The following is a 23,370-nucleotide window of genomic DNA, read 5'->3' on the forward strand; positions in this document are numbered from 1 at the left end:
AGCCTCCCTCCCTCAGGGCCTCGGCCTCTCTCCCTCCCTCCATCAGGGCCTCGGCCTCTCTCTCTCCCTCCCTCCATCAGGGCCTCAGCCTCCTTCCCTCTCAGCGCTCCCCTCATCCCCGCCCTCAGCGTCCCCCCAACTCTCGTCATCAACGCCTCATCCCTCTCAGCCTCCCTCCCTCCCTCAGGGCCTCAGCCTCCCTCAGCCTCTCTCCCTCCCGCCGTCAGCCCTCTGAGGGCCTTCCTCAGCGTCCCCTCAACTCTCGTCATCAGGGCCTCAGCCCTCTCAGCCTCCCTCCCTCCTTCTCAGGGTCCCCTTCACCCCCTCTCTCAGCGTCCCCCCAACTCTTGTCATGGGGGCGTGAGCCCTCTCAGCCTCCCTCCTTCCCTCCCTCCGGGCCTCGGCCTCTCTCCCTCCCTCCCTCCGGGCCTCGGCCTCCCTCCCACCCTCGGCCCTCTCAGCGTCCCCCCAACTCTTATCATCGGGGCCTCAACCCTCCCGCCATCAGGGCCTCAGCCTCCCTCTCGAGGCGGCCCGGCCCTCAGCGTCCCCCCAACTGTTGGGATGGCGGCCTCGGCCCTCTCAGCCTCCCTCCCTCCCTGCCTCCGAGGGGCCCACTGGCACCTCTGGGCGTCGCCCTGGCCGCCCAGGACCGTCCTGAGGGCTGGGGTGGGGTGGGGTGAGGTGGGGTGGCCCTCCACGAGCCCGGGGGGAGATGCTCCGGCCTTCCCATGTCAGGTCCCCCGGTGGGGGGGGCCGGGGTCGGGGGTCCGGGGTGGGGCCTCCGGGGCCGGGCCGGGCCGGGCCGGGCCGGGGGAGGGGAGGTGACGTGCCGGAGCCGCTTCCGGGTGTGTGTGGGTGCGGTGGGCCATTTCCCCAGGGCGGAGGGGCGGCCGGACTGGCGGGTCGGGGCCTCCCTCCTCCGGCCCCCTCTGTCCCGCCGGGCCTAGGCCCGCCAACCCTTCGCCCCCCGGCCTTGCGACGCGGGGCCCGGCCAGGGCGAGGCCAAGGCGGGCGGGACCAGCCCGGGGAGCCGCGGCCGGGCGGACACGGGACAGAGGGCCCCAGCTCCGCCTCCTCCCCCCTCCAGCTCCCTTCTCCCATCTTCCTCCTCCTCCTCCTTCCTGCTGCGCGCCTGCGGGAAAGGAAACTGAAAGTGGAGCGGCGCGGAGCCGGGCCCCGGCCGGACCCCAACCGAGTGAGTTGCCCCCTGCCCAGCCTCTCCCTCCATCCCCCCATCCCTCCCTCCCTCCATCCCTCCCCACCGTGTCCGGCTCGTCAACCGGGCCGGGGCCTCTGCCCCAGGGCCCCCCGAGGCTTCCCCCTCTCCCTCTCCGCACCTTCTTCAAAAGAAGCCCGTTTCCCCTCGGGAACCCCAGGAATCTCTCCCTCCCTCCCACTCCACTTTCCTCCCGCATCTCCCCGTTCGCCCCTGTCGTCCCTCGACCCGTGAACCTCCCCAAAGGGACCCGTGAATCTCCCCCACCTCACATCCCCCACTCTCTGGTGGCCCTCTTACCCTCCCTGGCACCCCGACTCCAATCCATAAACCCTCTCCACCTTCCTTCCCTCTACACCGATCATCCCCTTAACCCCCCTTTTCATTCTTGGAACCCCCCCGCCCCGTGTCTAATCTTTTTATATTTGAGGGGGGCACGGAAAGAAACGGAAACTTTGTGTGTTTTTCTTTCTATCGTTTGGAAAAAGGAGTCCGCAGTTCTGACCCGCCCCACGCGATGACGTTGAGGAATCACTACTTTAATAGTCCTCCAGAACTTTAAAATCCCCATCTAGCCCCGTGCAAAAGGTTAGGATTGTGGTGGCTCTTTTCTGTTATCGGGAATCATCCCGTTCTGTTGCCCAATTTCTGACTCAGCTTCAATTTAGTTTCATTTCATAAGAAGTTGTCGTTTCAGATGTTTAAGCTCTTCTCTCGGAGACCCCCGTCTACCCATCCCTCCGATCTCATCCCTCTGATAACCTGGACGGATACTTTAGTGAGAAAATTGAAACCATCAGGAATGATTTCCTTAAAGTCTCTGCCCCTCTCCAGCTCCTCCCTCCTCCTGCCCCTTCTTCTACTCTGCCATCTTTTCCCGCAGTATCTCAAGAGATCTCCCACCTCCTCTCAAAACCTATCCGCTCCACCTGTTCCTCTTACCCACTTTGGAAACATTTGCCCCTTCCCCGTCATCCCTCCTGACCGCCGTCTTCACCTGTTTGCTCTCCACCGACTTCTTCCCCACTATAATTGACGGAGCTCACGTCTCCCCTTTCCTAAAAAAAAAAAAAACCCTCCCTGGACTCCCCAGCTCCCTCCAGTTATCGCCCATCTCCCTCCTACCATTCCTGTCCAAACTCCTTGAGCGAGTTGTCAGTTCCCGCTGCCTCCACTTCCTCTCCCCCAATTCTTTCCTTGACCCCCTCTAACTTGGCTTCCTTCCACTTTACTCCATGGAAACTACCTTTTAAAAAGTCACCGATGATTTCCTTCTTATCAAACCCAACGTCCTCTATTCCATCTCAGTTGTCCTTGTCTTCTCAGCTGCTTTTGACTCCGTGACCACCCACTTCTCTTGGAAATATTATCTAATCTTGGCTTCAGTGACACTGTCCTCTCCCGGTTCTCCTCACTGGCTGCTCATTCTCAGTCTCTTCTGCGGGCTCCTCCTCCTTCGCCTCCCACCCCCCAACTCTGGGAGCCCCGCAGTGTTACCCTCTATTTTCCATCTGCGTTCACTCCCTTGGAGAACTTATTTGCTCCCATGGCTTTAACTGCCATCTCTATGCCAGTGAGTCCCAATTCTCTCTCTCCAGCCCTGATCTTTCTCCTTCTCAGCCATCTCGTATTTCTTCCTGCCTTCTGGGCATCGCTATTTGGATGTCCCGCCGACATCTCAAACCTAGCATGTCCAAAACACAACTCATCTACCCACCCAAACCCTGTCGTCCCCCTGATTTTCGCTTCACTGTAGTGCCGCCATCCACCGTGTCCCACAGGCTCGTAACCTTCAACTCATCTCATCTCTCTCATTCAGTCCACATGTTCGATATGTCACCAGATCCTGTTGGTTCAGCCTTCACATCGTGGGTGACATCCGCCCTTTCTTCTATCCAAACTATCACTGCACTGATCCAAACTCTTATCCTTTCCCACCTTGGTTGCTGCATCAGCTTCCTTTCTGACCTCCCTGCCTCCTGTCTCTCTCCGCTCCAGTCCATACTTCACTCTGCTGCTCGGATCATTTTTCTTAAAAAACGTTCAGTCTGTATTTCCTGTCTGCTCAAGAGCCTCTAGTGGCTGCCCATCCACCTCCTCATCAAACAGAAACTCTCTCCCAAGGGCTTTTTTTTTGTTTTTTTGTTTGTTTGTTTTTTGGTATTTGTTAAGCGCTTACTATGTGCAGAGCACTCTTCTAAGCTGCTGGAGTAGATAGAGGGTGATCAGATTGTCCCAAGTGGGGCTCACAGTTTTAATCCCCATTTTACAGATGAGGGAACTGAGGCTCAGAGAAGTTAAGTGACTTGCCCACAGTCACACAGCCGACAAGTGACAGAGCCGGGATTCGAACCCCTGACCTCTGACTTCCAAGCCCGGGCTCCTTCCACTGAGCCACGCTGCTTCTCCATTATACGGTGCCATGCACGCAGTAAATGCTGAATAAACACAACTGATTGAAGAAGGCGGAAATGAAATTTAGCAAAGAAATCTAAGGTCACATGCTAAACTACTGCTTAGGAAACAGATGGAAGAGGATCCTTGAATCAGTTTGGAAGAGGATGATTGTAAGGAGAAAAGCCCAGCGGATTGTAAGATCTTTGTGGGCAGGGGCCGTGTCTCTCCCGCGTGCCTAGTACAGTGCTCTGTGTAAAGTAGGTGTTCAATAAATGTTATCAATTAAAGTCTACTGCATTAGCAGTGCAGCCTGGAAAGTGGGTTGTTGGGTGGCTAAAGTCATGAGTCCATTCTGGGCACTTACTACGATGATTAAACCATGGTGCTCACTGTGTGCGGGGCCCTGTACTAAGCGCTTGGGATAGAATCATGAAGCCCTAGAGTTAAATGAGGGTTAACGTGAATGAGATTGGATTCTTTGGGGTTTTTTTTTTGTTTTGTTTGTTTTGTTTTATGTTTTACGGTATCTGCACTTAGTACAGTGCTCTGCACATAGTAAGCGCTCAGTAAATACGATTGAACGAATGAATGAATTTGTTTAGTGCTTACTATATACCAGGCACTGTACTGAGTGCTGGTTGGGTACAAGGTCATTGGAATTTTTTCTTGAGTTTTCTTTTTATGGACTTTATTAAGCATTTACTGTGTACCAGATGTGCTAAGCATTGTGGTAGATAATAATAATAATTTGGTATTTGTTAAGTGCTTACTATATGTAAGACACTGTACTCAACGCTGGGGTGGATGAAAGCAAATCGGGTTGGACACAGACCCCGTCCCACATGGGACTCACAATCTTATCCCTTAAGACCCATTTTACCCATTTTACAGATGAGGTAACTGAGGCTCAGAGAATGAAGTGATTTGCCCAAGCTCACACAGCAGACCAGTGACAGCCGCGATTAGAATCCATGACCTTCCGACTCCCAGGCCCATGCTCTATCCACTAAGCTAATCAGGTTGGACATCATCCTTGTCCCACATGGGGCTCCCAGTCTTAATCCCCATTTTACAGATGAGGAGACTGAGGCCCAGAGAAGTGAAGTGACTGGCCCAAGGTCACCTCCTTTCCTCTATCCAGACTGTCACTACCAAACACTTGTCCTACCCCAACTTGGCTGCTGCTTCAGCCTCCTTGCTGACCTCCCTGCTTCTTGTCTCTCCCCACTCCAGTCCATACTTCACTCTGCTGTCCAGATCATTTCTTCTGAAAAAAAAAGTTCAGTCCCTCTTTCCTCAATCTTCAAGAGCAGACAAGTGGCAGAGCAGGGATTAGAACCCAGGGCCTTCTGACTCCCAGCCCCAGCCCCTATCCACTAGGCCACACGGCTTCTCATTAAGAAACAGTGTTAGAGACATCCTGTGGGCCCAACCTCCTAACCTCTGCTGACCCTCTACAGACATCACCTGGGCATCACGGAGCTCCAGTGACTCTCAGAAATGGATGGAAGGCCACTTGGGATGGATGTCCCACCAAGGCAGCCGAATCAGAGAGGTAAATTCCGTTGCCCCCCCCCAAGCGTGGAAAATTCCTTGCTTCTTGACCGCAGCATAAATCAGCCTCCAAAGTGTCAGCCTACACCCCGCCCTTTGCAAAGAGAGTAACTGTGTTAGGGCCAGCTCAGAAGCTGTGATGGGAGATTCAGGGGTTGCATTCGTAGCGTGCTCTTGTTTCCTCTCCTCAAAAATAACATGACTTCCAAATAACAGTGTCGCGGGGATGAGCCTGGTGATTTCAGGGATGCTTCTTTTTATTTGCTTCCAACCTTCTGTATGGGAGGGGGGAGGGAGTGGACTTCTTCCCATAAGCATTCAGTCAATTATGTTTATTAAGTTCTTACTGTGTGCAAAGTATACTGCCCTAGGCGCTTGGGAAAGTACAATACAATAAAGAGTGCCGGTCAGGTCCACAAGGAGCTCACGGTCTTCCTGGGGGGAATATGAAGTGTCAGGCGCTTAGAATAGTGCTCAGAACACAGCACTCAGTAGATACCGTTGATTGATAAATGGCAGTTTCATTTATGGACTAACAGGCTGGGTGGTGGTATTTTTTCATGAGACTGAGTTAAATCCATCCATTTGCGTTGGTGTTGTGGGAATGGGAAGAAATAAACTCTCTGGGGGTGGGAGAGATTTAATTACTCAGGTAAAAATATTAAACATCTCGCTAAATTTGCAACTGATTTTACAAAGTATTGTTGCCTCATAAGAATAAACTATGACTATGGAAAAACGATAGTTTAAAAGATTTAAACTCATCGTGGGCAGGGAACATGTCTTCCAACTCTTGTACTCTCCTGAGCGCTCAGTACAGTGCCCTGCACATAGTGCTCAGTAAATATGAATGATTGGTTAAAATCCAGCTGTATTCAGTGTTTTTGTTCTTTGTGTTACATCATATATTATTTGTTTTTGAAAAAACTCTTTAAAGGCAGAATCCACATTAATATTTGTTTGCTCATTTTTAAGCAAATATGTCTTGGCATTCAGCCATGAAAAATGTCTTTTGGCCATTTTTTCATCAACCCCTCAAATGTGGTACTTTTGTAGTTAATTTGTGCTTTTGGATCATTTTACAATTATTTTTTTTTCATCGTCATGTCAGTCATCTCTGAGTTAAGTCCCTTGTTCCCCATTTTATAGGAGGAAAGTGAGACACAAGAGAGGATTAAATAATTTGGCCAAGATCATTCACTTAACCGGGGGCCGATCCAGGAATACATACCAGACTCTTTAATCCTAGCTCTTTGTTCCAGCCCAGTGGGTCAAACTGACTCTCACAGTATCTTTTGGTTTGGTCCCTAGTCCTTGAGATCGGTGTTAGTGTTTAGAGTGATACACCTCATGGGAATGAGTCGGTACTACTGTGACATTACAATTTTTTCCATTTTTTAATTTTGGGTTTTTTCAAGAGAAGCAATATGACCTAGAACAAGGAGCACAGGTGGCCGCGGGAGCCAGAGGAACTGAGTTCTAATCCTGACTCTGCCACCTGCCCTCTGGGGGATCTTGGGCAAGTCACATGACTTCCCTTGCAAATTTTGGGCCGAGTTCAAGGAATTGTTTTGGCTGCTGCTTCAACACCTAAAATTACTGTAATCTGACAAGACTGATGGGCTAGAGTTTTAAAAACCAAGAGATACCACCTGGTAGAAGGTTCTGGTTGAACAGTAGCTGGGGGACTAAAAATAGAGTAGAAGGAGAGAAGGAGCCCAGTATAATTTCTCATATTTAAAACTTAAATTATTAAGACTGTGAGCCCAGTGCGGGACAGGAACTGTGTCCAACCTGATTAGCTTATATCTACCCCAGCGCTTAGTATAGTGCCTGGCACATAGTAAGCACTTAACAGATTCAAAACCTTGAAGTAACAAGGAGACCCATGGAGAAATAAGAAGCGTGGCACAAGGGAGCGTATTTTAATAAGGGATTATATTTAACTGTACCCTGGACTTAGATAAGTTTTTTAAAAAGTTTCTGAGTCCTCATGGTATGGAGGTTTGGCCCATTTTATTGTAATGTATTTTATTACGTTCTGTATTTTTTTTTTTTTACATTTTCATGATCAGGATTCCTCTACCTCCATCTCCTCAGCACTCCTCAGGACTCGCTCCCGCAGGGTCCCCTCATGACTAGGACTAGGCCTTCTCCAGTCCCACTCCTGCTACTACCAAATTAAAACATTAGTTGCACAATCGGAGTGGAAATTAATGAGAGCGTGTTCATCGGCGAAGCCTTGGTGCAAGGGGCCTTGCCCCTCGCTTTACTATTCAAGAACCTTCTCCTCATGGACTATTTCCTTTTTTTTTTTCCAGGCCACGTGGTTGGAGGAATTCCCCAGAGGGGAAGAAACTGGGCTCACAACCCACCGGCCCGTGCTCCCAGAGGAGCAGACCAGCCCAGAAGGGATCCCAGAGCTAACAATAACCTTCTCCCTCGTTGGCAAAGGGAAGAGCGTTTTGGGGGCATGGGGAGGAATCCCCAGCAGGGGAGGAGAAACCAGGGTGGCCAGGCCAACGATGAAGCCAGAGGACAGAGGAACTATCAGGAGTACGAGGCCCGAAGGAGGAACGAGAATCGGGATGGGAGGGAGAGAAGGCCCCCGCCCGCCGAGCACCTGCATTTTCAGCAGGATCCCCCTCAGCACTGGGGTCCGCGGCCCGAGGCCGGCGAACCGCCTCATCAAGTGAGAAGGATCGGCTACAAATTCCTGGAAGGCCTCCTTCAGAAGGACCCCTCCGAGGTGGTCATCACGCTGGCCTCCAGCATGGGGCTGAAGGAGCTCTTGTCCCAGGCCTCCATGAAACCCACCTTCCTGACGCTCCTCCTCCAGGTGTTTCGGAAGGCCTGCAGCTCCAAGATGGACCGACAGAGCATCCTCCACCTCCTGGGCTTGCTGAAGAACTCCAACTTCCTCAAGGTGTGCTTGCCACAGTACGTGGCCAGCATGATCACCGAGCCCTGCCCCGCCGTGCGCCACCAGTACCCGGAGCACATCGGCAACATCATCTCCCTGCTCCAGGACCTGGTCAGCGTCTACCCGGCCAGCTCCGTGCAGGAGACCTCCATGCTGATCTCCATCTTGCCGGCCTCCCTCAATGCCCTGAGAGCTTCCGGGGTGGACATCGAGGAGGAGGCGGAGAAGAACCTGGAGAAAATCCAAACCATCCTGGAGCATTTGCAGGAGAGGAAGCGGGAGGGCACGCTGAAAGTGGACACCTACACGCTCGTGCACCCTCAAGGGGACGATCAGGAGGTAAACTACCGCACGATGACAATTTACCCTTCGTATAATGAAGTGCACCTGGATGAAAAACCCTTTCTCCGCCCCAACATCATCGTGGGCAGGTACGAGAGCACCAGCATCTACTTGGACACTCATTTCCGGCTCCTGCGAGAAGACTTCGTCCGGCCTCTGAGGGAAGGAATTCTGGAACTGCTCCAGAGCTTCGAAGACCAGGGCCTGAGGAAGAGGAAGTTTGACGACATTCGAATCTACTTCGACACGAGGATCATCACGCCCCTGTGCTCCTCTTCCGGCATCGTGTACAAGGTGCAGTTTGACACGAAGCCCCTGAAGTTCGTCCGCTGGCAGAATTCCAAGCGTTTGCTCTACGGTTCCTTGGTCTGCATGTCCAAGGACAACTTCGAGACCTTTCTCTTTGCCACCGTGTCGAACCGGGACCCCGAAGACCTCTGCAACGGGATCGTGCAGCTGTGCTTCAATGAACAGAGCCAGCCGCTCCTCGCCGACATCCAGCCCTCGGACTCCTTCCTCATGGTGGAGACCACGGCGTACTTCGAGGCCTACAGGCACGTCCTGGAGGGCCTGCAGGAGATTCAGGAGGAGGACGTCCCCTTTCAGAAGAATATCGTGGAGTGCAGGACTCACTTGAGGGAGCCCCAGTACCTGCTAATGGGGGGCAAATACGACCTCACTCCCTTGCTGGGTAATCCTCCTACGGACGGGGAATCCTCGAGGTTCGCCGAGGAGGCGACGAGACCCAGAATTAACATCCTAGACCCCGCTCAATGGCCCTCCAGAGAAGCCCTGAAGTTAGATGAGTCCCAGATGGAGGCCCTGCAGTTCGCGCTCACTCGGGAACTGGCTATTATTCAAGGACCTCCTGGGACAGGTGAGACGCTAGACTTTGCTCAGCGGTCAGATCCCCGCCGGATTGGGCACGAGCCGTAGTAATCCCCTAGACTTGCCTTCCCAAAAGAAGACCCTTGGTAGGGAGTGCCATCCTAAACTGGGAAAGGACTGTTAGGTTCATCTTGCCAAGAAGTCATAAATAATAAATACCACAATACCTCAGGTGATAAATACTACTGCTATTATTATCCTGATTATTATTATTTCCCAAGCAAGTGTTCCTCCTCACTTGGCTTGGACAGTAAACTGTGAGGCCCAGAAGCGCAGTGATCCATCAAAAATTTCAGTCAGCGACAGGCCTGTTTTCCAGCCTTTTGACTGCTTTTGACTGCTTCCTGGATGCGTACTGTCCACGATGAGTATTTTTCTTCACTCCTTTCCCTTGAAAACGGGGAGCTCTAACACCTCTTTTATCTCTCTCTGTGCTTACGGCTTTGGTTTCCACCGCGGTGCACTTTGATTTTTGGAAATGGCCTCTGAATCCTCGTCTGTTTGCCCCCCACCTTATGTTGCAGGGAAGACCTACGTGGGGCTGAAGATTGTCCAGGCCCTTCTGACTAATGAGCACGTGTGGCAGATCAGCGTCCAGAAGTTCCCCATCCTGGTGGTCTGTTACACCAACCACGCCCTCGACCAGTTCCTGGAAGGTAAAGTCTGTGGAGCAGCAAGTTGCAGAAAGTCAGAGAGCCCTTTCCTCAAACGGCAAAGTGAATTTGCCAAACACGTCGCTTCGCTACAGAGCAGGGAAAAGCCTGCCCCGACGTGCTGCAGTCTCCAAAGGAGAGCTGAGTTGACGCCGCTCATCTCTTCCATTTCCCCTTTCCTCCCAGGAATATACAAGTGTCAGAAAAGCAGCATCGTGCGGGTAGGCGGAAGGAGCAGCAGTGAGGTCCTGAAGCAGTTTACCCTGAGAGAGCTGAGGAACAAGCGAGAATTTCGCCGAAATCTGCCCATGCACCTCCGCAGGGCCTACATGAACGTACGTCCAGGCTCTCAGCTGGCTTCGGGAGGCCGTTCCGTAGTGAGGGGTCCGACTTTCTCCTAGGACTCCTAGGATCCGTGCTTTCTCCCTCCCCTTCGCTACTGCCCTGCTTCTTCTCTAATGACCTTGGCTCCTGCACGTCAGGATTATGGCGGCGCTTGTGTCGCTATTTGTCGAGCGATTACTGTATGCCAGACTCTGGGCTAAGCGCTGGGGTAGATACTAGATAATCCAATCAGACATTAATCCCTGTCCCACTCAGAGCTTTCAGTTTGAGTGCTAAGGGAGAGTTTGTACCTTATCCCCATTTCATAGGAGAGGAAACTGCGATCCAAAAAGGAAAAGCGACTTGCCCAAGATCACACAGCAGGCCAGTGGCTGAGCTGGGAGAAGAACCCGGGATTCCTGAATCCCGGCCCTGCCACTGTGGTTGGAAACCAGGCCTGTGAACCATGCGCTCGAGGCTGAAGGGCAGGCTAAATAATAATAAAAATAATTGTAGTATTTGGTGGGGAAGAAGGTAATGGAGTCCCTGGCCCACATGGAGCTCACAGTCTTAATCCCCATTTTACAGATGAGAGAACTGAAGTCCAGAGAAGTGACTCGCCCAAAGTCCCACCGCAGACACGTGGTGGAGCGGGGACTAGAACCCAGGTCCCTCCGATTCCCAGGCCCGGGTTCTATCCGCTAGGCCAGGCTGCTTCTCTACGTGGCCGGCGCGCTCTCCCTGCTCTGCACAGCTCACCCACCCTGCTCCCCTCCTGCTTTGCAGACCTCACTTTCCCTCTTCGGACCACAGTCCTAAATTCTGAGGGGTTGGTGCCGCTTCCCAGACTGTCCCATTTTGCTCCCGGGCAGATCATGACCCAGATGAAGCAGTCGGAGCAGGAGCTCCGCAAGGGGTCCCAGCATTTGGAGTGCACCACCAACGGAGTCTTGCACGAACGGCATCTGGAGAAATACATCGCCCCCCACCACTGGAACAGCCTCATGAATGGACCGGTAAGCGGGGACCGGGTTATTCCCGGGAAGTCGGAGCGGTCCCGTCGGCTCCGTCGCCGACTCCACGTGGGCTTTGGCGGGGTTGGGGGAGGAGATGGGGGACGGGTAACTTTCACGGGGGGGATGCTCCGGAGTGTCAGCCCGTTGGCTGCCGTTGCACTCAGTGGGTGGTTTGGGGGCAACAAGCCAGGTAGCCGGTGGGGATTCCTAAGTGAGAATCTGAATGCGTGTTTCTTCCTGACTCTTTACTGAGAGTAGTAAGCAGGCCGGGGGGATGCTCATGCCTTCTTCCTCTTCCCTCGTTTAGGATATCGAGTGGTTTTACTATCGGGGTTTTAAACAGTCAATGATCCTGGAATGGCTGGGCCTGGGTTTTACCACTTTCACTCAGAGCGCGGCCCCGTCTTCGCCAGCAGGCGCTGAGAATGCAGGTGAGAGAGCGATGACTGCCGTGATCGGGGAGGGCAAAAATCCATCTTCTTCTTTTTTTTTTTTTTTACATGGTCTTTTGGTATTTGTTAAGTGCTTCCTATGTGCCAAGCACTGTTCAAAGCGCTGGGGTAGAGACAGGGTGATCAGGTTGTCCCACGTGAGGCTCACAGTCTTAATCCCCATTTTACAGATGAGGTAACTGAGGCACAGAGAAGTTAAGTGACTTGCCCATAGTCATACAGCTGACAAGTGGCAGAGCCAGGATTCGAACCCATGACCTCTGACTTCCAAGCCCGGGCTATTGCCATTGAGCCACGCTGCTTCTCTAATCGCTTACTGTATGTCGGGCACTGTACTGAGCGCTGGGATAAAGCAAATCGGGTTGGACACAGACCATGTCCCACGTGGGGTTTACCGTCCTAATCCCCATTTTACAGATGAGGTAACTGAGGCCCGGAGAAGTGAAGCGACTTGTCCCAGCAGACGAGCGGCGGAGCGGGGATTAGAAACCGGGCCCTTCTGACTCCCAGACCCGTGCCCTATCCGCTAGACCGCGCCGCTTCTCAAATCGTCGCGAAGCTCTGTGACCCGCCCCACCCATAGCTCGCAGTCTCACTTCCCCGCCAGAAAACACCTGATCCCTTTCTTGGATAATTCCTTCCTCAGCTCAACCAGAAAAGGAAGAAGAGGAGGACGGCGAGGAGGAGGAAGGACTGATCGAGATCCCGGAGGAGGCTGACCTGATTCAAGCCGACCGGGTGATCGAGGATGAGGAGGAAACCATCAGACCTCGGCGCAGGAGGAAGGAGGAGGATGGGGCTGTGCAGGAGCTGGCTAAAGCCCTGTTGGCCATAAGACTGGACAACTTGGGCACCGGAGCGGCTGAGCCCTCGGGGCAGGTGGCTGGAGAGTGGGAGGTGAGCCTCGCTGGGAAGACCGTCTCTCAGCTAGAGGCGGGGAGGAGAACCGAGGCTGGCAAACAGGACGCAGCCGCTCTCATCTGAGCCATTACCCAGGCTGAGTACCCACTTATTATCCACTTGTCTTCCGGCTCAGCTGCAATTGAGGACACACGGTCTTCTCTTAACCGTTTGACTAACCTACAACAGAGGACCTGAGGACAAGGGATTCAGGGTGGCCGGGGGTTGGTGCACTCTGCCGTTAGTTATTGAGAAGCTCTGAAGGGCCTGTGATTTTTTTTATTTTTCTTTTTATGGCGTTAAGCGCTTACTCTGTGCCAGGCCCTATAACCCTGTACTAAGCACTGGGGTAGACTCAAAGTAGTCAGGTTGGACACAGTCCCTTTCCCACACAGGGCTCGCAGTCTTCATCCCCGTTTTACAGATGAGGTAACTGAGGCACAGAGAAGCGAAGTGACTCGCCCAGGATCCCACAGCAGAGGAGTGGCGGAGCCGGGATTAGAACCCAGGTCTTCTTGGACTTCCAGGCCTTTGAACTAGACTTCCACTAGACTGCGCTGCTTCCACGGGGTGATTCTGACCAACCACCCCGTTTGGGTGCTTTTCATTGTAGACTCAGCGCACTCAAAAGAAGAAAATGAAACGGAAAGTGAAGCTGGAACTCCGCAAGCTGAACACAATGACTGAGGCAGAGGCCAAAGAAATCCAGGACTTGTGGCAGCTAGATCTCAATTCCCGCTGGCGACTCTATAGGTAAATACTCACCTGGATTCGGCCCCTCCCCGAGTCCTGCCCTGTTATTTTCTGCCCACCCTGTCAAACGCAACCTTGATGCCCCGACTGGTGTAACAGCCTCTTAGTTGGCCTCCCCGACTCCAGCATCGTCTCACTCCTTTTCCTTCTTCTGGAAGCTCGCGAGCAGGGAATATGTCTGTAGTAATAATAATTTTGGTATTTGTTAAGCACTTACTATGCGCCAAGCACTCTTGTAAGCCCTGGTGTAGATACAGGGTAATCAGGTTGTCTCATGTGGGGCTCATGCTTTTAATCCCCCTTATACAGATGAGGTAACTGAGGCAAATAGAAATTAAGTGACTCGCCGATGGTCCCACAGCAGACAAGTGGCGGAAGAGGGATTAAAACCCACGTCCTCTGACTCCCAAGCCTGTGCTCTTTCCACTAAGCCACGCTGCTTCTCGTACCCTCCGAAGCACTTAATACAGTGCTCCGCACACAGTAAGCGCTCAATAAATACGATTGACTGACTATAACACCCCACAGCAACTCGTATGGGGCTCGGCACCCTGTGGAATTTAAGGGTTGACTGATTAGTGGAAGAGGATGCCCTCTTTGGTGTACTGTTCACGTACTTATCTGTAATTTTATGTATTAATGTCTGCCTCCCCGTCTAGACCGTAAGCTCCTTGTGGGCGTGGACTGCGTCCGTTCTGTCGTACGCCCCCGAGGGCTGGGTACAGTGCTCTGCGCACATTAAGCGCGGCTCGATTGACTGACTGACTGAATGGTCGCTGACTCCGGCCCTCCCCTCGCCTCTGTCTGCCCCCAGGCTGTGGCTGCAGATGTACCAAAGTGATATCCGGCGGAAGGTCCTGAACCACGAACAACAGTATCAGGCCTCAGCGGAAAGGATGGCGGAGCTGAGGTTACAGGAAGATCTCTACATCCTGAAGGACGCCCAAGTCGTTGGGATGACGACCACAGGTAGGAAGATGCAGGGAGAGCCCCCTGAGAAGCAGCGTGGCCTAAAGGATCGAGCGTGGGCCTGGGAGTCAGGAGGACCTGGGTTCTAATCCTGGCTCCTCTGGTTGTCAGCTGTCTGACCTTGGGCTGATCACTTCTCTTCTCCGTGCCTCAGTCACTTCATCTGGAAAATGGGGTTTAAGACCGTGAGTCCCTTGCCGGACGAAGATCGGGTCCGATCTGATTAGCTTGTGTCTACCCCAGTGCTTAGAAGAGTGCCTGGTACATAGTAAGCGCTTAAGAAATACCATAAAAAAAATGTTCCTTGCCAACTGGCGTGATGTCTCTGAGGTTCCTCGTGGCAAACAAGAATTCAAGAGCTGCATTCCCGGGCATTTCTGACCTCTCGTACCTTCCAATGGCTGAAACTCAGGCCAGGGTAAAGGCACCAGGTTTGGGGCCCATCTCTGGATGGGGGAGAGCCCTCCATTCTGTGCCTCCAGTCCCCAGCCCCTCGGCGAGCTCTTTGCCCGCGTGCGGGACTTCTCTCATCCCCTCCATTCCAGGTGCCGCTAAATACCGCCAGATCCTGCAGAAGGTGGAGCCCCGCATCGTCATCGTGGAGGAGGCGGCGGAGGTCCTGGAGTCCCACACCATCACCACCCTGAGCAAAGCCTGCCAGCATCTCATCCTCATCGGGGATCACCAGCAGGTACCGCTGCCCGGCCCTGCCCTGCCCGTGGCTGGCGACCCAGCCCCGTGAGAAGCAGCGTGGCATAGGGGCTAGAGCCCGGGCCAGAGCCCGGGCCTGGGAGTCAGAAGGTGATGGGTTCTGATCCCGACTCCGCCACTTGTCTGTTGTGTGACCCTGGCCAGGTCACTTCACTTCTCTGGGTCTCGGGTACCTCATCTGGAAAACAAGGATTGAGACTGTGAACACCATGTGGGACAGGGACTGTGTTCAACCCGATTTGCTTGTATCCACCCCAGGACTTAGTACAGTGCCTGGCACATAGTAAGCACTTAACAAATGCCATTATTATTATTATTATGATCGCATCCCTTCTGGCAAGCGGGTTCACTGCCGGCTTTGTTCTTCGTTTCTCTTTTATGGCATTTAAGTGCTGACTGTGCCAGGCACTGTACTAAACACTGGGATAGATACAAGCTAATCGGGTTGGACACAGTCCCTGTCCCACATGGGGCTCACGGTCTTAATCCCATTTTAAAGATGAGGGAACTGAGGCTCGGAGAAGTGAAGTGACTTGCCCAAGGTCACAGAGCAGACAAGTGGAGGAGCCGGGATTAGAACCCAGGTCCTTCTGACTCGCAAGCCCTAACTCTATCTACTAGGCCATGCTGCTTTTCTTAGTCGTCTTCAGGGAGAGACCTCCCGACTGGGCCCATCCCCCAAGCTGTCCTTTGGGAATCCCTTAGAAGCGAAAATCATTTGGCCGTGTTTTTACAAGTGGGTTTCTTTCCCCAGCTGCGCCCCAGTGCCAACGTGTACGACCTGGCCAAGAACTTCAACCTGGAGGTGTCCCTCTTCGAGCGGCTGGTCAAAGTCAACATCCCATTTGTCCGTCTGAATTACCAGGTGAGGACCGGGAGGCCCCAGTTGGGTCGGGCTTGAGGCTCTGTCGTTGTTAGGAAACTCCAGCTCGAGGAGACGGCTGGACCCAGCTTCTCTCGGGGAGAGAGTGTGCGCCCTTTTATCAGTCAGTCGTATTTATTCAGCCCTTACCGTGTGCAGAGCACTATACTAAGCGCTCGGGAGAGTGCTGTAGAACCGTGCAACGTTCCCCACGTACAACGGGCTTACAGTTTACAGGGGACGTGGAAGCGAAAATCAGGTTCACCCAGTAGCGTTGGAGTCCTTCCCCTTGGGCTCCGCCAGCGAGGCCACTTGAGGGTTGGGAGTAAAGGCCCTCAGTCGACTGTGGTCTGCGTACCTGCCCGTACCACCTCTCGCTTACGGAGAGCTCGTCCGTTCCCGTGACTTCCTCCCTGAATTCCACTGGTCTCCGGTAACGTGGGCCTCTCTGTTGTAGCACCGCATGCGCCCTGAGATTGCCCAGCTGCTGACCCCCCACATCTATCAGGATCTGGAGAATCACCCCTCTGTGCTCAAATATGAACAGATTAAGGTGAGTGAACCCCACCCGTGGGATGTTTTTACCGCCCCCTCTCCCATCCCCGCGCCCCCGGTAATTATGGTAATCGCATAATTAAGGGATTCGGCGCCACTCCCGCTCCTTTATGGGAAATGGCAGCGGACTCGGTCGTGTTAAATCAGTCGATCGGTGGTATTTATTGAGCACCTTCTGTGTGCAGAGGATGGTACTAAGCACCTGGAAGAGTCTTGTAGCGGTAGAAGGCACACTTCTGCCCACCAGGAGCTTACAGACCTCAAATGATCTACCAATAAGAGGAAGAGGTGTCCAGATGTCAGTCAACCGATGGCATTTATTGAGCGCTTGCTGGGTGCCATTAGAGTATCTAAAAACGTAGAAAAGTGAGACGAGCGATTTACGTGTGCAAAAATGCTGAGATAATAGTAGAGAGGCTGTGACCTAAGGATAAGAAAAACGAACCACATCTAGGCGGAGGTAGAATCTTAGGTCTTTGAAGATGGGGAGGACTGAGTTGGGCAGATTTGAAGAAGGAGAGAGTTCCAGGCAAGAAGAGGCCTATGAGCTGGGGGTGGGGGGCATAGGCAGAAGTCGAGAAGGTGTGGCGAGAACAAGTAGAAGAGATTGGGGATGGGTAAGAGAGAGAGAGAGATAACTGATAGGGAGCCCTAGAGCCAATAGTAAGGAGTTTCTGTTGGATGCAAAGACAAATGGGTAACCGTTAGAAGGTTTTAAGGAGTGGAGAGACGTGGGTAGAGCGAGGCTTTTAGAAAGATGATGAGAGCAACAGAGTGAAGTAACTTGTCTGCTATGTGTCCTTGGGAGGGTCACTTACCTCAAATATCTCATCTGTAAAGTGGGGATTAAGACTGTGGAGCCCCAAGTGGGACACGGACTGTGTCCAACCTGATTAGCTTGGATCTACCCCAGCGCTTAAATAGGGTGACTGGCACATAGTAAGCACACAACAGATACCATGGACTGAAGGCAGTGAGACCAATTAGAATAATAATGATGGTGCTCATTAAGCGCTTACTATATGCCAGGCACCGTTCTAGGCTGACACAGTAGTCTAGCCAGGATAGGACTAAAACACCTGATATAGGGTGGTGCTCTTTGGATGGAGAGGATGGGGGCAATGTCGTGGAGGAAGAGCCAATGGCGTTTAACAACAGATCGATTATGGCAGTCGAAAGGGAGCCTGGAATCTGGGATAACGACAAGATTGCCAGCCTAGGGAACGGAGAGGAAAGGTGATGTGGTCAACTCGTGACAGAAAAGTTAGATGGAGGAGGAAGAAAAAAGTAGTTTGATCTTCGAGGACCAGCAGGACATCCAGCTAGAGATGCCTCGTAGGCAAGAAGAAATGTGAGACTGAAGACGAGAAGAGGTCGAGGCTACTGAGAGGTTTGAGCGTCTTCTGTGGAGGGGTGGGACCTGAAGCTCGAGGAGCAGTTGAGGTCCCGCGGGAGAGCGTAGAAAGCGGGGAGCGAAGGTGGACCACAGAAGAGAGCCTCGCAGGGGATACCCAGCGTGAAAGGGTGAGGTTTCAGCAGGAGTCCAGCCAAGGAGATAGGAGAGCCGGGAGAGAACTCCATTAGTGAATCCAAGATAAGATAGCATTTCCAGGAGGAAAGAGTAGTTCACGGTATAAAGACGGGGAAAGAAGGGAGGCAGAGAAGAGAAAGTAGAGGCCACAGGTGTATAGACACAGCATGCTCGATGAGTTTGGACAGGAAGATGGGTCAGTGGCGGGAGGGGGCTGTGGAATTCAGAGAAGGTATTTTTTAGTAGGGGGGAGACCTGGACCAGTTTGAAGCCTGAGGTCGAGTGGTTGAAGACGGTGATTAGAAATAGTAGTAAAGATAGGATTTATTAAGCGCCTACGGTGTGCAAGTAAGTGCCGGGAAAAACGGCTGTGGATGAGCTACAGACATGGTCCCTGGCCCAAGAGGAGCTCACAAGCCTTTTTTTTTTTTTTTTCAATTGTATGTAAGTGCTTACTATGTGCCAGGCACTGTACTAAGCGCCGGGGTAAATACCAGAACATCAGATTGGACACAGTCCCTGTCCCACACGGGGCTCACAGTCCCCATTTTGCAGTTGAGGTAAGAGGCACGGAGAAGCCAAGTGACTTGCCCAAGGTCACAGAGCAGACAGATGGGGGAGCCGGGATTAGAACCCAGGTCCGTGCTCTATCCACTAGCCTATCCACCGTCTCACAGCTTCTGTAAGAATAAACTGGGGAAGAGGGGCGAGTGTCTCTAGAGGTATGGGAGAGGGGGATAGATTTAGAAAGCAGATGGGAGGTCTCCCCGGAGAGATGGCCGGGAAGGAGGTAGGGGTGGTCAGGAGTTGGCAAAGAGAGAGGGGAATCCTCGGAGAGGTCGTGCCTAATGGCCACAGTTTTGTTTAAAACTGATGTGACCTCGACGAGACGCCGCTCGTTCGCTCGCCGGAAGCCCCCGCCCCGGTACTCATCGAGACTCACGGTGCCTCTCGGTTACTGACGCCAGTAGCCCGCAACAGATCTGACTCCGGAAATCTACATCGACCCGTCGGTGGCATTTACGGAGCGCCTACCGGGGGCCGAGCACCGTGCCGAGCGCTAGGGAGAGAAGAGTATTAACGGAGTCGGTAGGCGCGTTCCCTGCCCGCGGCGAGCTTAGGGTCTAGACGCCTCCGCTTCCTCGGCGCGAGTCGCGTGGAGGAGCCGGCCCAAGCCGGACCTCGCGGTCCGGCCTCAGGGACCGGAATGGCCGGGAAGGGGGAGGCTGGAGCCCGAGATGGGTCACGCGCAGGTAGTCGCCGGCCGCGAGCCGGCCTCCACGGACGGGAGAGGGCGGGGGGCCGGATTCCCGTCTCTCACGCGCGCGCGCGCGCCCCTTCTCCCCGCCCCAGGGGGTATCGTCTAACCTGTTCTTCGTGGAGCACGAGTTCCCGGAGCAGGAGATCCAGGAAGGGAAGAGCCACCAGAATCAGCACGAGGCTCAGTTCGTGGTGGAGCTGTGCAAGTACTTCCTGTGCCAGGAGTACCTGCCCTCCCAGATCACCATCCTCACCACCTACACCGGCCAGCTCTTCTGCCTGCGGAAGCTCATGCCGGCCAAGACGTTCGCCGGGGTGAAGGTCCACGTGGTGGACAAGTACCAGGGGGAGGAGAACGACATCATCCTGCTGTCGCTGGTGCGGAGCAACAGGGCAGGCAAAGTGGGCTTCCTCCAGATCTCCAACAGGATCTGCGTGGCCCTGTCCAGAGCCAAGAAGGGCATGTACTGCATCGGGAACGCGGGCATGCTGGCCCGCGTCCCCCTCTGGAGCAGGATCCTGCACACCCTGCGGGAGAACGGGCAGATCGGGCGGGCGCTGACGCTGTGCTGCCAGAATCACCCCGACACCCGCACGCGGGTGGCCCGAGCCTCCGACTTCCAGCGGGTCCCCGAAGGGGGCTGCGACCTCCTCTGCGAGTTCCGGCTCGGCTGCGGCCACGTCTGCACCCGGGCCTGTCACCCCTACGACCCCTCCCACGCCGAGTTCCGGTGCATGAAGCCTTGCCAGAAGGTGCTCTGCGCCGCCGGGCACCGCTGCCAACTGGTCTGCTTCCAGCCCTGCGGCGACTGCCAGGTGAAGGTGCCCAAGACCCTCCCCGGGTGCGGCCACCGGCAGCCGGTCCCCTGCTCCGTGGCGGAGGAGGACTTCGCCTGCCAGGCGCCCTGCCGCCGACTCCTCGGGTGCGGGCACCGGTGCCGCGGCGCCTGCGGCCAGGAGTGCGACCCGCTCTGCGCGGAGCTGGTCCCGGTGAGCCTGCCCTGCGGCCACAGTCAGGAGGTGAAGTGCGGGCGCGCGGCGGACCCGCGGCGGGACGGGGCGGTGGAGTGCGCCGCCGACTGCGCCGCCACCCTGGACTGCGGCCACCCCTGCCCGGGCTCGTGCCACGGCTGCTCCGAGGGGCGGTTCCACGAGCGCTGCGGCCAGCCCTGCCGCCGCCTGCTCATCTGCTCCCACCAGTGCCAGGAGCCCTGCACCGGCGCCTGCCCGCCCTGCCGGGTGACCTGCCAGAACCGCTGCGTCCACAGCCGCTGCAGGAAGACGTGCGGGGAGCTGTGCAGCCTCTGCGTGGAGCCCTGCACCTGGCGCTGCCAACACTACCAGTGCAGCAGGCTCTGCTCCGAGCCCTGCGACCGGCCCCCCTGCGACCGGCCCTGCGCCCGCCTGCTGGCCTGCGGCCACCCGTGCATCGGCCTCTGCGGGGAGCCCTGCCCCGCCGGCTGCCGCGTCTGCCAGCCCGACGAGGTGGCCCAGATCTTCTTCGGCTCCGAGGACGAGCCCGACGCCCGCTTCGTGCAGCTGGAGGACTGCAGCCACTTCTTCGAGGTCCGGGCGCTCGACCGCTACATGAACGAGCCGGGCGACGAGGAGGTGGCCATCAGGCTCAAGGTCTGCCCCGTCTGCCAGGTGCCCATCCGCAAGAACCTGCGCTACGGCGCCAGCATCAAGAAGTGCCTGGAGGAGATCGAGCGGGTCAAGGAGAAGATCCTGGGCCCGGCCGGCGAGATCGCCGCCGGCCGGGAGCGGCTGCGGGCCCTGCTGCGGGAGAAGGACGTCCTCCGCCGGACCTTCCCCGCCGAGTACCTGAAGCTGGAGGAGAAGCTGGAGCGGCCCGACCTGTCCGCGAAGGCCCTGGGCTTGGCCGAGAACCTCATCGGCTTCTTCGAGCGCCTGGCCGAGCTGTGCCAGGGCCTGGACCGGCTGGACGTCAGAGAGCGGGAGGGGGTCCGCCGGCGGCTCGCCCAGGTCCAGGAGTGGCTGGACAGGGAGCGGCTGAGCTTCTCCGGCCAGGAGCTGGCCGACCTGCAGGGCGAGGTGCAGCGGCTCACCTACCTCGTCGGCTTCTTGGCCCGCTGCAAGACGGCCGGGGGGCAGCTGAGCGGGGCCCCGGCCCGGGAGGCGGCCGCCGTGCGGCTGATCCTCGAGAGCACCCGCAGGTTCGGCCGGGACGACGAGCGCCTGGTGCGGGAGAAGTTGAAGGTCCTCGAGGAGGCCCTGCCCCGCTCCGGCCTGGGCGTCTCGGAGAAGGAACGGGTGGAGATCGTGACGGCCATCGGCTGCCCGCGGGGCCACTGGTTCAAATGCCCCAACGACCACATCTACGTGATCGGCGACTGCGGCGGGGCCATGGAGAGGGGCACGTGCCCCGAGTGCCGGGCCGTGATCGGCGGGGAGCGCCACACCCTGGAGGCCACCAACCGGCTGGCGTCCGAGATGGACGGGGCCCAGCACCCGGCCTGGTCCGAGGCCGCCAACAACCTGTTCAACTTCGAGGAGTTCCAGAGGCCCCGCTAGGGCCGGGCCCGGCCGCCGTCCCTTCCTTTCCGCCGGCGGGGCGGGACCCGTCCTCGTCGCCGACGCGCCTTCTCTCCGTCGGGCTCGGCGCCCCGTCTGCTGATCCGCGGTAGGACTTCCCGCTCTTCGTCTCTAGAAGTAGCCCTGCGCTTGAGTCAGCACTTTTACCTCCAGCGTTAATGAGAAGTAAGGCAGCTTCCCCCGGCCCCCTCCCCGCCACCCCCCGCTCGCCGGGCCCCGGCTCAGCCCCCCGGCGGTCCCCGACTCCGTCCCGCCGAATCGTGCCCCCCACCCCCCCCACCACGAGCTGTAAGGGAAAGAGCACGAGTCGGGGTAGTGGAGCGGCTCCCCTCCCCGGCGGGGGAAGAAGAGGAGGCTCCGTGACGTGGCGTCCCGGCCCCGAGGCGGGTTCGGAAGCTCCCCGGCTGGGTTCCCGGAAAACAGCCACGCGCACGCGTGGCCCAGGAGAGCGGCGGCGCGGCCCCCGCCGCCGGCCGGCCCTCCGTCTCGCTTCCCCCGGGGGAGACGCTGACCCACGGCGCCCGGCTGCGGTCTGGAAGGGACCCGGCCCGTGGCCGCCCGTTCTGGGCCCCAGTGGGCGGCCCGCTCCTTTTCAGTACCGGCGCCAGCTATCCGAAGCCTAATTCAGCGCCCGTCCTTCCGCCACAGCTTCTGCCGGGGGGGTCGGGGGAGGTGGGGGGTGGGGGGGAGAGAGACGGTGGGAGGCCGGCCGGGTCCGGGCCTCCCGTCCCGCTGCAGCTTGTATGTTGCTCCCTCGGCGACGCTCGTTCCATAGTACGGACAGCATCTAGATTTCTCAGGTCCTTTCTAATGTTTGCGAGCAAAATTCCCCCGTACCGTCTGCGCGTTCTCTTCTTGGTCTTTACTATGCACTTTAGATGATGAAGAAAAGAAGCCAATTAATAAAGCAGTTCTCGATCAAACGAGTGAATCCGCGTCCCCTCTCTTCCGTCTCGACGCCGGAGCTGGAAGGGAAGCCCGGAACGAGGAGGCCGGCGCTCCTATCCCCTCGTCTCCGTGAAGCCCCCGCGGCCGGGTGGCGGCGTGAGAGGCGCGGCGTGGCTTTTCCTCTGTTGCTGCCGCCCTCTCCGAGCCTCCCTCCGCCCCCCGCCTAGGAGGCGATACCAGCTGCTGGTATGTAATTCTTTCCACAGGGGGTGGGATTCGGTACCCGGCTCTGCCTGGAAGGGAGGAGGAAGGCGGTGAACCCCAAAAGATTCTCCCACTCCCGCACGGACCGTGTACGCGTTCTTAGATAGGCCCTCTCCCGGGCTCCTCTAGTAGGTGAGTCGACGTACGACGACGACGGTCGGGGGATCTGTTAGGCGCCCGGTCTGGGCCGGGCACCGTACCGAGTGCTGGTGGGGGATGCGGGATAATCGAGTCAGCCACGGTCCGTCCCAGGTGGGGTGCACAGCTGAAGTATGTGGGAGGAAGGCACCGAATCCCCTTTTTGTAGAGAAGCGACTTGCCCGAGGTCACAGAGCGGGCAAGAGGCGGCACCG

At 56.0% G+C, this 23,370-nt stretch overlaps 1 protein-coding gene across 2 annotated transcripts; it reads left to right on the forward strand.

The window, feature by feature from the left end:
* Positions 1-875: 875 nt before the first annotated feature.
* Positions 876-22,532, forward strand: ZNFX1 (zinc finger NFX1-type containing 1). Of its 2 annotated transcripts, none has more exons than XM_029070888.2 (14): positions 876-1,198; positions 5,077-5,171; positions 7,492-9,312; positions 9,848-9,979; positions 10,163-10,311; positions 11,173-11,316; positions 11,624-11,747; positions 12,415-12,665; positions 13,282-13,421; positions 14,236-14,390; positions 14,936-15,081; positions 15,856-15,966; positions 16,421-16,516; positions 19,403-22,532. In XM_029070888.2, exons 2-14 carry the CDS (start codon positions 5,117-5,119, stop codon positions 21,842-21,844), a joined length of 5,766 nt encoding a protein of 1,921 aa, XP_028926721.1. In that variant the 5' UTR covers positions 876-1,198; positions 5,077-5,116; the 3' UTR covers positions 21,845-22,532. The 2 variants fall into 2 exon arrangements, with proteins under 2 accessions (XP_028926721.1, XP_028926722.1); XM_029070889.2 differs by lacking the exon at positions 876-1,198 and adding an exon at positions 1,718-1,807.
* The last annotated feature ends 838 nt before the right edge of the window (positions 22,533-23,370 follow it).

This window comes from Ornithorhynchus anatinus, chromosome 8, assembly GCF_004115215.2.
Source record: "Ornithorhynchus anatinus isolate Pmale09 chromosome 8, mOrnAna1.pri.v4, whole genome shotgun sequence".
Lineage (NCBI taxonomy): Eukaryota > Metazoa > Chordata > Mammalia > Monotremata > Ornithorhynchidae > Ornithorhynchus > Ornithorhynchus anatinus.

What these genes read in the sequence shown, in the direction of transcription:
- ZNFX1 (XM_029070888.2), top strand. Translation starts at nt 5,117, where the DNA reads ATGGATGGAAGGCCACTTGGGATGGATGTCCCACCAAGGCAGCCGAAT. An exon ending in TCAAGGACCTCCTGGGACAG is followed by an intron (nt 9,313 to 9,847) that starts GTGAGACGCTAG and finishes CTTATGTTGCAG; the next exon opens with GGAAGACCTACGTGGGGCTG. An exon ending in AGCAGGCGCTGAGAATGCAG is followed by an intron (nt 11,748 to 12,414) that starts GTGAGAGAGCGA and finishes TTCCTTCCTCAG; the next exon opens with CTCAACCAGAAAAGGAAGAA.